Below are 14,953 nucleotides of genomic sequence, written 5' to 3'. Positions count from 1 at the left end.
CTGCAGGTAGGGAACACACTCTGCAGGTAGGGAACACACTCTGCAGGTAGGAAACACACTCGGTAGGAAGGAAACACACTCTGTAGGAAGGAAACACACTCTGCAGGTAGGAAACACACTCTGCAGGTAGGGAACACACTCTGCAGGTAGGGGACACTCTGTAGGCAGGGAACGCACTCTGCAGGTAGGGAACACACTCTGCAGGTAGGAAACACACTCTGTAGGAAGGAAACACACTCTGTAGGAAGGAAACACACTCTGCAGGTAGGATACACACTCTGCAGGTAGGGAACACACTCTGCAGGTAGGGAACACACTCTGTAGGAAGGAAACACACTCTGCAGGTAGGAAACACACTCTGCAGGTAGGGAACACACTGTAGGTAGGGAACACACTCTGTAGGCAGGGAACACACTCTGTAGGTAGGAAACACACTCTGCAGGTATGGAACACACTCTGTAGGTAGGGAACACACTCTGTATGTAGGGAACACACTCTGCAGGTAGGGAACACACTCTGTAGGCAGGGAACGCACTCTGCAGGTAGGGAACACACTCTGCAGGTAGGGCACACACTGTAGGTAGGGAACAAGCGCTGCAGGTAGGAAACACACTCTGTAGGTAGGGAACACACTATGCAGGCAGGGAACACACTCTGTAGGTAGGAAACACACTCTGTAGGTAGGAAACACACTCTGTAGGTAGGGAACACACTCTGCGGGTAGGGAACACACTGTAGGCAGGGAACACACTCTGTATGTAGGGAACAGACTCTGCAGGTAGGAAACACACTGTATGTAGGGAACACACTCTGCAGGTAGGAAACACACTCTGTATGTAGGGAACACACTCTGCAGGTAGGAAACACACTCTGTATGTAGGGAACACACTCTGCAGGTAGGAAACACACTCTGTAGGAAGGAAACACACTCTGTAGGTAGGAAAGACACTCTGTAGGTATGAAAGACACTCTGCAGGTATGAAACACACTCTGCAGGTATGAAACACACTCTGCAGGTAGGGAACACACTCTGTAGGTAGGGGAACACACTGCAGGTAGGGAACACACTCTGCAGGTATGAAACACACTCTGCAGGTATGAAACACATCTGCAGGTATGAAACACACTCTGCAGGTAGGAAACACACTCTGCAGGTAGGGAACACACTCTGTAGGTAGGAAACACACTCTACAGGTAGGGAACACACTCTGCAGGTAGGAAACACACTGCAGGTAGGAAACACACTCTGCAGGTATATAACACACTCTGCAGGTAGGGAACACACTCTGCAGGTAGGGAACACACTCTGTAGGTAGGGAACACACTCTGCAGGTAGGGAACACACTCTGTATGTAGGGGAACACCCCTGCAGGTAGGAAACACACTCTGCAGGTAGGAAACACACTCTGCAGGTAGGGAACACACTCTGCAGGTAGGGAACACACTCTGTAGGTAGGGAACACACTCTGCAGGTAGGAAACACACTCTGCAGGTAGGAAACACACTCTGCAGGTAGGGAACACACTCTGCAGGTAGGGAACACTCTGTAGGTAGGGAACACACTCTGCAGGTAGGAAACACACTCTGCAGGTAGGGAACACACTCTGCAGGTAGGGAACACACTATGTAGGAAGGGAACACACTCTGCATGTAGGAAACACACTCTGCAGGTAGGGAAACACACTCTGTAGGTAGGGAAACACACTCTGTAGGAAGGAAACACACTCTGTAGGAAGGAAACACACTCTGTAGGTAGGGAACGCACTCTGCAGGTAGGGAACACACTGTAGGTAGGGAACAAGCGCTGCAGGTAGGGAACACACGCTGTAGGTAGGGGAACACACTATGCAGGCAGGGAACACACTCTGCAGGTAGGGAACACACTCTGTAGGTACGGAACACACTCTGTATGTAGGAAACACACTCTGTAGGTAGGGAACACACTCTGCAGGTAGGGAACACACTGTGCAGGTAGGAAACACACTCTGTAGGTAGGGAACAAACGCTGCAGGTAGGGAACACACTCTGTAGGTAGGGAACACACTATGCAGGCAGGGAACACACTCTGCAGGTAGGGAACACACTCTGTATGTAGGGAACACACTCTGTAGGTAGGGAACACACTCTGCAGGTAGGGCACACACTCTGCAGGTAGGGAACACACTCTGCAGGTAGGGAACACACTCTGTATGTAGGGAACACACTCTGTAGGTAGGAAACACACTCTGTAGGTAGGGAACACACTCTGCAGGTAGGGAACACACTCTGTAGGTAGGGAACACACTCTGCAGGTAGGAAACACACTCTGTATGTAGGGAACACACTCTGTAGGTAGGGAAACACACTCTGCAGGTAGGAAACACACTCTGCAGGTAGGGAACACACTCTGCAGGTAGGGAACACACTATGCAGAAAGGGAACACACTCTGCAGGTAGGGAACACACTCTGTAGGTAGGGAACACACTCTGTATGTAGGGAACACACTCTGTAGGTAGGAAACACACTCTGTAGGTAGGGAACACACACTGCAGGTAGGAAACACACTCTGTAGGTAGGGAACACACTCTGTAGGTAGGAAACACACTCTGCAGGTAGGGAAACACACTCTGCAGGTAGGGAAACACACTCTGTAGGTAGGGAACACACTCTGTAGGTAGGAAAGACACTCTGTAGGTAGGAAAGACACTCTGCAGGTAGGGAAACACACTCTGCAGGTAGGAAACACACTCTGCAGGTAGGGAACACACTCTGCAGGTAGGAAACACACTCGGCAGGTAGGGAACACACTCTGCAGGTAGGAAACACACTCTGCAGGTAGGGAACACACGCTGCAGGTAGGAAACACACTCGGTAGGAGGGAAACACACTCTGTAGGTAGGGAACACACTCTGTAGGTAGGAAACACACTCTGTAGGTAGGGAAACACACTCTGCAGGTAGGGAACACACTCTGTAGGAAGGAAACGCACTCTGCAGGTAGGGAACACACTCTGCAGGTAGGGAAACACACTCTGTAGGTAGGGAACACACTCTGTAGGAGGGAAACACACTCTGTAGGTAGGGAACACACTCTGCAGGTAGGGAACACACTGTGCAGGTAGGGAACACGACTTGCAGGTAGGAAACACACTCTGTAGGTAGGGAACACACTATGCAGGTAGGGAACACACTCTGTAGGTAGGGAAACACACTCTGTAGGTAGGGAACACACTCTGCAGGTAGGGAACACACTGTAGGCAGGGAACACACTCTGTAGGTAGGGAACACACTCTGTAGGCCCACTGTAGGGGAACACACTCTGCAGGTAGGGAAAACACACTCTGTAGGCAGGGAACGCACTCTGTATGTAGGGGAACACACTCTGCAGGTAGGGAAACACACACTGTAGGTAGGGAACAAGCGCTGCAGGTAGGAAACACACTCTGTATGTAGGGAACACACTATGCAGGTAGGGAACACACTCTGTAGGTAGGAAACATTCTCTGCAGGTAGGAAACACACTCTGTAGGTAGGGAAACACACTCTGTGGGTAGGGAACACACTGTAGGCAGGGAAAGACACTCTGCTGGTAGGGAAACACACTCTGCAGGTAGAATACACACTCTGCAGGTAGGGAACACACTCTGCGGGTAGGGAACACACTGCAGGTAGGGAACACACTCTGCAGGTAGGGCACACTCTGTAGGCAGGGAACGCACTCTGCAGGTAGGGAACACACTCTGCAGGTAGGAAACACACTCTGTAGGAAGGAAACACACTCTGTAGGAAGGAAACACACTCTGCAGGTAGGAAACACACTCTGCAGGTAGGGAACACACTCTGCAGGTAGGGAACACACTCTGCAGGTAGGGAACACACTCTGTAGGAAGGAAACACACTCTGCAGGTAGGAAACACACTCTGCAGGTAGGGAACACACTGTAGGTAGGGAACACACTCTGTAGGCAGGGAACACACTCTGTAGGTAGGGAACAGACTCTGCAGGTAGGAAACACACTCTGTAGGAAGGAAACACACTCTGCAGGTAGGAAACACACTCTGCAGGTAGGGTACACACTCTGTAGGTAGGGAATACACTCTGTATGTAGGGAACACACTCTGCAGGTAGGGAACACACTCTGTAGGCAGGGAACGCACTCTGCAGGTAGGGAACACACTCTGCAGGTAGGGCACACACTGTAGGTAGGGAACAAACGCTGCAGGTAGGAAACACACTCTGTAGGTAGGGAACACACTATGCAGGCAGGGAACACACTCTGTAGGTAGGAAACACACTCTGTAGGTAGGGAACACACTCTGCAGGTAGGGAACACACTGTAGGCAGGGAACACACTCTGTAGGTAGGGAACACACTCTGCAGGTAGGGCACACACTGTAGGTATGAGACACACTCTGCAGGTAGAAAACACACTCTGTATGTAGGGAACACACTCTGTATGTAGGGAACACACTCTGCAGGTAGGAAACACACTCTGTATGTAGGGAACACACTCTGCAGGTAGGAAACACACTCTGTATGTAGGGAACACACTCTGCAGGTAGGAAACACACTCTGTAAGTAGGGAACATTCTCTGCAGGTAGGAAACACACTCTGTAGGAAGGAAACACACTCTGTAGGTAGGAAAGACACTCTGTAGGTAGGAAAGACACTCTGCTGGTATGAAACACACTCTGCAGGTATGAAACACACTCTGCAGGTAGGGAACACACTCTCTAGGTAGGGAACACACTGCAGGTAGGGAACACACCCTGCAGGTATGAAACACACTGCAGGTATGAAACACACCTGCAGGTATGAAACACACTCTGCAGGTAGGAAACACACTCTGCAGGTAGGGAACACACTCTGTAGGTAGGAAACACACTCTACAGGTAGGGTACACACTCTGCAGGTATGAAACACACTGCAGGTAGGAAACACACTCTGCAGGTAGGAAACACTCTGCAGGTAGGGAACACACTCTGCAGGTAGGGAACACACTCTGTAGGTAGGGAACACACTCTGCAGGTAGGGAACACACTCTGTATGTAGGGAACACCCTCTGCAGGTAGGAAACACACTCTGCAGGTAGGAAACACACTCTGCAGGTAGGGAACACACTCTGTAGGTAGGGAACACACTCTGCAGGTAGGAAACACACTGCAGGTAGGAAACACACTCTGCAGGTAGGGAACACACTCTGTATGTAGGGAACACACTCTGTAGGTAGGAAACACACTCTGCAGGTAGGGAACACACTCTGCAGGTAGGGAACACACTCTGCAGGTAGGGAACACACTCTGTATGTAGGGAACACACTCTGTAGGTAGGAAACACACTCTGTAGGTAGGGAACACACTCTGCAGGTAGGGAACGCACTCTGCAGGTAGGGAACACACTCTGCAGGTAGGAAACACACTCTGTAGGTAGGGAACACACTCTGCAGGTAGGGAACACACTCTGCAGGTAGGGAACACACTCTGTATGTAGGGAACACACTCTGTAGGTAGGGAACACACTCTGTAGGAAGGAAACACACTCTGTAGGTAGGGAACACACTCTGCAGGTAGGGAACGCACTCTGTAGGTAGGGAACACACTCTGCAGGTAGGGAACACACTCTGCAGGTAGGGAACACACTCTGTATGTAGGGAACACACTCTGTAGGTAGGGAACACACTCTGTAGGAAGGAAACACACTCTGTAGGAAGAAAACACACTCTGCAGGTAGGAAACACACTCTGCAGGTAGGGAACACACTCTGCAGGTAGGGAACACACTCTGTAGGCAGGGAACGCACTCTGCAGGTAGGGAACACACTCTGCAGGTAGGGCACACACTGTAGGTAGGGAACAAACGCTGCAGGTAGGAAACACACTCTGTAGGTAGGGAACACACTATGCAGGCAGGGAACACACTCTGCAGGTAGGGAACACACTCTGCAGGTAGGGAACACACTCTGTAGGTAGGAAACACACTCTGTAGGTAGGGAACACACTCTGCAGGTAGGGAACACACTGTAGGCAGGGAACACACTCTGTAGGTAGGGAACACACTCTGCAGGTAGGGCACACACTGTAGGTATGAGACACACTCTGCAGGTAGAAAACACACTCTGTATGTAGGGAACACACTCTGTATGTAGGGAACACACTCTGCAGGTAGGGAACACACTCTGCAGGTAGGGAACACACTCTGCAGGCAGGGAACACACTCTGCAGGTAGGGTACACACTCTGCAGGTAGGGAACACACTCTGCAGGCAGGGAACACACTCTGCAGGTAGGGAACACACTCTGCAGGCAGGGAACACACTCTGCAGGTAGGGAACACACTCTGCAGGTAGAAAACACACACCTCTGCATTTGTACAAATAGCACCATCCAATGCTAAAGTGGGTTAACCTTGCTGCCTGGTCTGTCATTGACTTTTGACTATGCAACTTGCATAATTACACTTCTTATCATATCGTAATTGAACTTATGTTTTATCATATGGTTTGATGTTGAATGTCTTTATGCTACACTCAAATTGCCATTCGGGGACAATAAAGTGAACTGAACTTGTACACACACTCACACACACAAACACATGCACACACATTCTCTCACCATAGTATACTTCCTATATACCCCCCCATCTATTGTTGTCCAATCCTAGAAACAGGAAGAGGAAGGGGAGAAGAGGGAGAGGTACAGGGTGCCGGTAGAGGAACCGGAGCACCCCCAGGGAGCTGTGGTGAACATGGCCCTGTCCCACGTCTCTCTAGCCCGCACAGCCGCCGCCCGCGTCTCAGACAGGGTTCTCCACGATACCATCAACATCCACACGTACCCACCTGTCTACAACTACCTCACCAAAGAGGTGGGTCAGAGAGGAGGCGGATGATAGACATGTTATTATTACTACTCAGTGTGTGATGATGGTACTGTTATCCTGTTACTATCATTATGACCTCATCATGGTGGTCTGACCTCGCTCTCTCTCTCTCTCCCTCCCCTGTTCTCTCTCTTTTTCTCTCAACAGCTTGAACTCTCCTCAGTGCAATGGCTGGATCGTAACCTGTTTGCCAGGGAAGAAATAAAGGAAGTCTATAAGGAGTTATCCAAAAGTAAATCTACACAGTATCTCAACTTCGATGAGGTGAGATATACTCTTTACATTGTCTGCTAAATTTATTTAATTCAGGAAAAATCCATTCTTGAATTGGCAATTGTTGATCCAGAATTTCAATGAATCTCTTGAATATCAATAGAATTGACACCCAAATGATCTGTTCCTTTCCCCTATAGGACCCCATGATAGAGCCAGCCCTGACCAACATCAGATGGAGTCTGAAGAAGAAGAATCCTCAGAGGTTCATCAACCCACAGCTGAAGAGACAGAATACCAACGCCATGTCCCACAGGTACTGTACCCTGCATCCCACTTGACTCAACACCACTTTAACACGCTCTCTTTCATAATACAACACATTTTCTCACAGAGAGCTGCAGCTCTCCCAAGGTAACTCAAAGTGTGTGTGTGTGTGCGTGCGTGTGCGTGCGTGTGCGTGTGTGTGTGTCCAGGAAAAGGACCGAGATCCCAGCAGACCATAAGAAACCGGAAGACCAGAATTCCCGGGCCTACACGGCCTGGCTGCAGTGGTGGAAGACTGATCTCTCAGTCGAGGACTACTTCCGATACATCACCAATCAGGTCAGAGGTCACACATTCTGTAGTTAAAGGAAGCAAATAGAAGAAGACTTTCTAATTAATAGAAGGCAGTAAATGCATAAAATCGATTGAGTAACTAGAAGAAAATCAACCGGTTTTGTATACAAATAAACCTCATTAGGCAGTTCATCAATGCCAAACGCTTTCCCATTTTTTGCAGCGTCAATCACCTTCTTAACTTCTGCCACAGACAGCTCCTCATTTAAATACAGGTTACATATATAAGAGGGTTCTAACATTGTGTTTTCCAGTTTAGTTTTCAGGGAACATATGTCTTTATAAAATTCTTCCTCAAAATATGCCACATTTTTGTTACCTGAGAACAAACTAGCAAACCCCTTCTCCCACTCTTTAAGTACCTGTGTAATATCAGAGTAACAGTGTTTTTCCAGGCCCAATTCAAACACTGGATACATGTCCAATTATTTCCATGTCCAGTTATTTTTGTGGTATCAGAGAGTGATTGACTAGGACTCTCTCTGTCTCTGTAGGACTCTGACTACCTGTGGGCGGCGTTCCACCTGTATGATAGTGGCGATAGTGACGATGAGGAGGACGAGAGGAGGAGACTGCTCCAGCTACGACGAGACGAGAGGAAGAAGTCTGTCTGTCTGTCTGTCTGTCTGTCTGTCTGTCTGTCTGTCTGTCTGTCTGTCTGTCTGTCTGTCTGTCTGTCTGTCTGCCCCACTAATTTCATTCTTTTTTTCTCCATTCTTTTTTGTTGTAATCATGTTTCTTACATTATGAGGACTGCTAGCAGCTAACAAACCAATGTATGTGGATAGGAGGCGGAGGCAGAAGATGGAGGCTCTAAAGGGTCAGAAGCAGGAGTATGTGACAGGGGTGTGGAACGTCAACGCGGTGCTGCTGGGAGGGCTGTGGAAGGAACCCGATCTGGAGGGTAACGCACACACACACACACACACACACACACAAACACACACTGTGACTTTTGACCATAGTAATTTAGTGAGTCATTCAAAAGCAGGATGTTCCAGTCAAGGCTTGTGAAATAAAAAGTCAAACAGTTCTGGTTTAGTAGGTAATGTCATGGGCTCATTGGATTTCTGGCTTATTGGTACTAAACCGGTTTCATAGCCTATTGTTTATAGACTCATAGGTAGTCAAGGCTTGTGAAATAAAAAGTCAAACAGTTCTGGTTTAGTAGGTAATGTCATGGGCTCATTGGATTTCTGGCTTATTGGTACTAAACCTGTTTCATAGCCTATTGTTTATAACCTGTTGGGTTTTTTACAGAGGAAGAGAGCCCAGATGAAGAAACAACCAGCCCTAAACAGGTGTGTATGTGTGTGTGTGCGTGTCTTAGTACAGAGATGATACTATAAATGTACTGTAAATGGATACTATAAATGAACTGTAAATGGATAATATACAGTAAATGTACCATAAATGGATTTACAGCCATTGTAATACAGTCAGGTTTTATGTGTCATTAGGACTGGGAGCCTTTGATCTGGGTAGTTCTCTCCTTCCTTGTCCCGTTCCATCATCTCTCCTACCCTGTCCCATTCCATAATCTCTCCTTCCTTGTCCCATTCCATCATCTCTCCTTCCTTGTCCCATTCCATCATCTCTCCTTCCTTGTCCCATTCCATCATCTCTCCTTCCTTGTCCCATTCCATCATCTCTCCTTCCTTGTCCCATTCCATCATCTCTCCCTCCTTGTCCCATTCCATCATCTCTCCTTCCTTGTCCTATTCCATCATCTCTCCAATTCCTTCAGGTCTACGCAAAGGCTTATAACAGTTTGGGGCTGATTGGGCTCTGTTCCAAATCAAACTCTAGCTCCTACCCCTAGCGACTTTCTGTAGACTTGAATTGAATAGACCTTAGCAATATGGATACTATTTCCCCCCAAACTGTTTTTTCTACTAACTGTCCTCTCTCCCTGTCAGAAGGCCTATAAGAGGACAGTGAGTGTGGCGAGCAAGGAGGCCAGTCGAGGGGGGGTGATGGGAGAGGGGGACCAGGTCCAGAGCAGGCTGGAGAGGATCTGGACACTCATCTGCCTGCCCGAAACCTACAGACTGGACATGGCCATCAAGTACAGCTCCCACGCACGCAGGGACCAGCTGGAGGAGGTGTGCACAGTACACAGACACACACACATACGATAATAAATACATACAAGTGAATGCACACTTACTGTACAAGTATCATGCCACCATCTATAGCAGGGCTGTCTAATTCTGGTCCTGGAGGGCCTAAACACTTCTGGTTTTTGTTTCTACCTGGTAGTTACTTCCACTCACCTGGTGTCCCAGGTCTGAATTAGTCCCTGATTAGAAGGAGAGAATAAAAAGCATACGTTTTTGGGCCCTCCAGGACTGACATTGGACAGCCCTGATAGAGGTTAGTAGAGATGGTAGCATGATACTTGATGCTGTGTTCATATTACCTCACCATATCACCATAGACACAGAGCTCACTATATCACCATAGAGATAGAGCTCACCATATCCCCATAGACACAGAGCTCACCATATCACCAAAAACACAGAGCTCACCATATCACCATAGAGACAGAGCTCACCATATCACCATAGACACAGCGCTCACCATATCACCAAAAACACAGAGCTCACCATATCACCATAGACACAGAGCTCACCATATCATGATACTTGATGCTGTGCTCATATTAAAAAAAGAGATAGAGCGCACCATATCACCATAGAGACAGAGCTCACCATATCACCATAGAGACAGAGCTCACCATATCACCATAGAGACAGAGCTCACCATATCACCATAGACACAGAGCTCACCATATCACCATAGACACAGAGCTCACTATATCACCAAAAACACAGAGCTCACCATATCACCATAGAGACAGAGCTCACCATATCACCATAGAGACAGAGCTCACCATATCACCATAGAGACAGAGCTCACCATATCACCATAGACACAGAGCTCACCATATCACCATAGAAACAGTGCTCACCATATCACCATAGAGACAGAGCTCACCATATCACCATAGACACAGAGCTCACCATATCACCATAGAAACAGTGCTCACCATATCACCATAGACACAGAGCTCACCATATCACCATAGAGACAGAGCTCACCATATCACCAAAGAGACAGAGCTCACCATAGACAGAGCTCACCATATCACCATGGAGACAGAGCTCACCATATCACCATAGACACAGCGCTCACCATATCACCATAGAGACAGAGCTCACCATATCACCATAGAGACAGAGCTCACCATATCACCATAGAGATAGAGCTCACCATATCACAATAGACACAGAGCTCACCATATCACCATAGACACAGAGCTCACTATATCACCATAGACACAGAGCTCACCATATCACCATAGACACAGCGCTCACCATATCACCATAGACAGAGCTCACCATATCACCATGGAGACAGAGCTCACCATATCACCAAAGAGACAGAGCTCACCATATCATCATAGAGACAGAGCTCACCATATCACCATAGAGACAGAGCTCACCATATCACCAAAGAGACAGAGCTCACCATAGACAGAGCTCACCATATCACCATGGAGACAGAGCTCACCATATCATCATAGAGACAGAGCTCACCATATCACCATAGACACAGAGCTCACCATATCACCATAGAGATAGAGCTCACCATATCACCATAGACACAGAACTCACTATATCACCATAGAGATAGAGCTCACCATATCACCATAGACACAGAACTCACTATATCACCAAAAACACAGAGCTCACCATATCACCATAGACACAGAGCTCACTATATCACCATAGACACAGAGCTCACCATATCACCATAGAGACAGAGCTCACCATATCACCATAGAGATAGAGCTCACCATATCACCATAGACACAGAGCTCACTATATCACCATAGACACAGAGCTCACCATATCACCATAGACACAGAGCTCACCATATCACCATAGACACAGAGCTCACCATATCACCATAGACACAGAGCTCACCATATACTTCCAAAATCTTTTCCATACCTTGAACAGAATTGTGTGTGTATGCATACATCTGTGTATGTGTGTGTGTCCGTGTGTGTGCATTTGTATACATCCGTGTGTGTGTGTGCGTTTCCTCCCAGGCCATGGCAGCATGGGAGCGCGCTGCCCGTCTCATCCAGCAGAGAGAGTCTCTGCTGGCTCGTCTGGAGCTGTTTGAGAGGGACGCTTCTGACCCCAACCGCTTCTTCCTGCAAGGTACTGCATAATATATATCTGCTCTGGGGTGAAGTTTCCCCTCGGTGCAGATATATTCCCACGACACCAACCTCCTGTGATCCTTACAATATTATAACATATTGCTTTTACAGCATATTGTATTGGATGATATATTGTAAGTTGCTAAATATATCATCATATTCTTATTGTTATAAATAAAAGGCAGTTGATGAAATATCTAATGCCAGAGTACACCCTACTTGACAAAAAAATGAAAGCACCTGGTATTCCCAGGCAGCCTCCCAGCCAAGTACTAACTAGGCCCAACCCTGCATAGCTTCCAAGAGGCTAGTATGTTCGTAAGTGAAGGAGCATATCTTCCTACACTATACAAAGGGAATGTCTCTCGCTCTATCTTTGTCTCTTTCTTTCATTCCATCTTTCCTTCCTTCCTCTCTCACTTTATTTTTCTGTCTTTCTTTCCTTCCACTCTCTTTTCTTTCTATTTATTCTTTCCTGCCCCTCTCTCTTTCTCGCTCTCGCACTCATTTTTTTCTTTCTCAGGCTACCGGGGCACCTCTCTAGCCAGGATGGATGAGTCCAAGCACCGGAGCAAACTCAACTCCCAGATCTGTTCTCTGGAGAAGGTGTTGTCTAAGATTCTCCACCACATTACAGACAGCTTCCATGACACTGTCACCTACAAGGTGAGTCAGGCCAATGGGCCATACATCAGGGGTCTATTAATTAGTGTACAGCGTAGCAAAATGTTTTGCAACGGAAAATGAAAACCTGTGTTTCTTATTAGACAAATTGAGCAAAGTCCCTCCTCGTTTTTGCTTGTTTGCTTCCGTTGACTTCCTAGTGAATATGACCCACTAGTGTCACTGTGCTCTCTGACATACAGCACATGCAGTATGCTATGGGGGATAGAGAGAGACAGAGAGAAAGCAGAGTTTTTAGGTTGGTGATTTACCCTCATTGAAAGAGCCTTGCCATTCCCTCACCTTCTCTATTTCTCACTCCCTTACGTTCTCTGTTTCTTCCTCTGGCCATGTCCAAAATCAGTCCTGTCTTGCCTACTACTTATGAAAACTGCATAATGTGTAATAGTCGTATATTCTATCTAGAACATACCAGTTAGAAAAAATGTATGCAGTAAGCTACAAATATTGACATACTAGGCTCATACATACTGAGAAAATGCTATGGAGAGCTCTGCGCCATCCCCCTTATCTGATTATCCCCAATAACCACAACTTGTCAACTCATCATCAAGTCCTTCATTGGTTTAATATGGTGTATTAGTATTGGGCTAGAACAAAAGCCCCAAAACTCTGGTGCAGCCAGATATAACTAAGCAGTTTCCTCACAGCTGTGTTTTCAACTGTCACTCTCTCCAGGGGAGGCCGTACAGGGAGAAGATGCGCTGGGACCGCATCGAGATGCTGTACTGGCTGCAGCAGGAGCGCCGGGTCCAGGCTCTGGAGAGGGTGGTGGAGGGGAGGGGCTCTCTCCCCACCAGACTGCTCCCCCTCAACCCCAACCTTCGGCTGTACCCGGGCACCCACCCCACCCCCCAAGGACACACCCCGACCCACAGCCAGAGAGACCACCCTCACACACACAGCCACTCCAACCCAACCCAGCCGAGCTCAGTGTATCCAGTATAAGTTTGAACGTTGTAAGCAAATGAATAAAATGCTTGGAAAATTGTTTGTCTGCACTGCTTGGAAGGAAATATTATATTTGATCATTTGTATGTATTCATATTATGTATAATCCATTATCATTATCACTTGTCAAGTAAATGTATGAACGTGATTGGATAATATATATGCACTACTAGTAGGTTCATCTGACATTGACAACATTTGATATGGTGAATATTTTGTCATGAATCATTTACATTATTTTGTTCTGAGTGTAGCAGAAACATGCAACTCTAAGTGCCATGACAAAAGGAACGCTGTTTGCACTATGAGTCTATTTAGGGCCACTGGTAACTGTCTTATCAGTATTACCAAGTGCAATACCAAAGATACTGAGCTCGCACTGCAGGCCTACAAGTTCACAATGAACAACAAGCTGTCACGTATCACCAGGCAGCATGCTCCAATCTGCCTAGTTACAGTCAAGCATGCATTATCTCACCCTCACGTGTGAGGGAAACGCCACCGCATTGGTCATTTCAGACCGAGGCAAGTTGTTTTTGTTGTAATTCAGGAAGAACCCTACTCATTTCCAAAATAGGTGGGGATTTTTGTCAGAATTACATTATTTTGAAAGGAAATTATTATAATCCTGAGCACTATCGAGTGTGGATAGCGAGTTCCTGTGTCGAGCAAATAGATACATGTGAGTAGTTATATTTCCTTTGTTTCATTTCCTTATAACTTGGGCAAGTCTTCTTACGAGTGAAGTATGTGCCACCTTCAGTTAAAAAACGTTCCTATCTGTTGTTTTTATAAACATACCATGTTTGTCTGCTTGTGGAAATAATAAACGTATAAATAGCGTGTGTTATGCATACTATATAGCCTACTACAGACAGCTGCTGTGTAGTTTTGGGAATGTCGGCTAGCTAACGTTACACTGTGCTGTGTACCACAGCTGTCAAATTAAAGTTAGACAGTAACGTTATAGTTAACTACCAAGTGCACAGTTAGCTAGCCATATTGTAGGCTTTTGTTATTCAGTCAGGTTACAAGTTGTGTAAATATATATATATATATAACTTGTAACCTGACTGAATAACAAAAGCCTACAATCAATGTTCACTCTAAAGAGGAAATTTGCTAACTTTGGAAATTTGCTAACTTCCTGACGTTGAATCATCGCAATATCTGGCAAGTCAGTGCACGCAAACTGAATGGAGGAAATGGATAACGAAAGTAGTCTCAATTGTTGTTTTTCTGTTACAAATTGGATGGTCAAGTCAGTCAGACTTTTATTCCATTCTCAACCACATTCATGGAGAAAAAAGTCACCTTTCCTCCTTACGAAATATATTGCAGTCAGAGTGCTGTATAACAGCAGTATGCTGCAAATACTGTCTGAAATACC

General features: G+C 46.8%; 2 protein-coding genes across 5 annotated transcripts in view; both read left to right on the top strand.

Moving 5' to 3' along the window:
• Positions 1-13,603, top strand: part of ccdc87 (coiled-coil domain containing 87) — a 71,618-nt gene extending 58,015 nt beyond the window's left edge. Inside the window, exons 10-20 of one of the 2 annotated variants that reach the window (XM_045722210.1) lie at positions 6,639-6,842; positions 7,005-7,121; positions 7,271-7,386; positions 7,547-7,676; positions 8,186-8,295; positions 8,480-8,595; positions 8,952-8,992; positions 9,614-9,796; positions 11,812-11,926; positions 12,452-12,594; positions 13,291-13,603. In XM_045722210.1, the coding sequence (XP_045578166.1) occupies positions 6,639-6,842; positions 7,005-7,121; positions 7,271-7,386; positions 7,547-7,676; positions 8,186-8,295; positions 8,480-8,595; positions 8,952-8,992; positions 9,614-9,796; positions 11,812-11,926; positions 12,452-12,594; positions 13,291-13,560 (1,545 nt within the window). In that variant the 3' untranslated portion in view covers positions 13,561-13,603. Of the gene's footprint in view, positions 1-6,638; positions 6,843-7,004; positions 7,122-7,270; positions 7,387-7,546; positions 7,677-8,185; positions 8,296-8,479; positions 8,596-8,951; positions 8,993-9,610; positions 9,797-11,811; positions 11,927-12,451; positions 12,595-13,290 lie in introns of both variants that reach the window. The other variant, XM_045722209.1, reaches the window with a different exon arrangement.
• Positions 13,604-14,066: 463 nt separating this feature from the next.
• The window catches only part of LOC106609566 (apoptotic protease-activating factor 1), a 70,115-nt gene continuing 69,228 nt past the window's right edge, over positions 14,067-14,953 (top strand). For 2 of the 3 annotated variants that reach the window (XM_014208509.2, XM_014208511.2), the window contains exon 1: positions 14,069-14,245. The gene's annotated coding sequence lies outside the window, so the exon portion shown is untranslated. Of the gene's footprint in view, positions 14,246-14,953 lie in introns of all 3 variants that reach the window. The other variant, XM_014208513.2, reaches the window with a different exon arrangement.

Source organism: Salmo salar, chromosome ssa07, assembly GCF_905237065.1.
Source record: "Salmo salar chromosome ssa07, Ssal_v3.1, whole genome shotgun sequence".
Classification (NCBI taxonomy): Eukaryota; Metazoa; Chordata; class Actinopteri; order Salmoniformes; family Salmonidae; genus Salmo; species Salmo salar.
The sequence above is the reverse complement of the archived record's forward strand: the minus strand, read 5'-3'. Positions and strand labels throughout refer to the sequence as shown.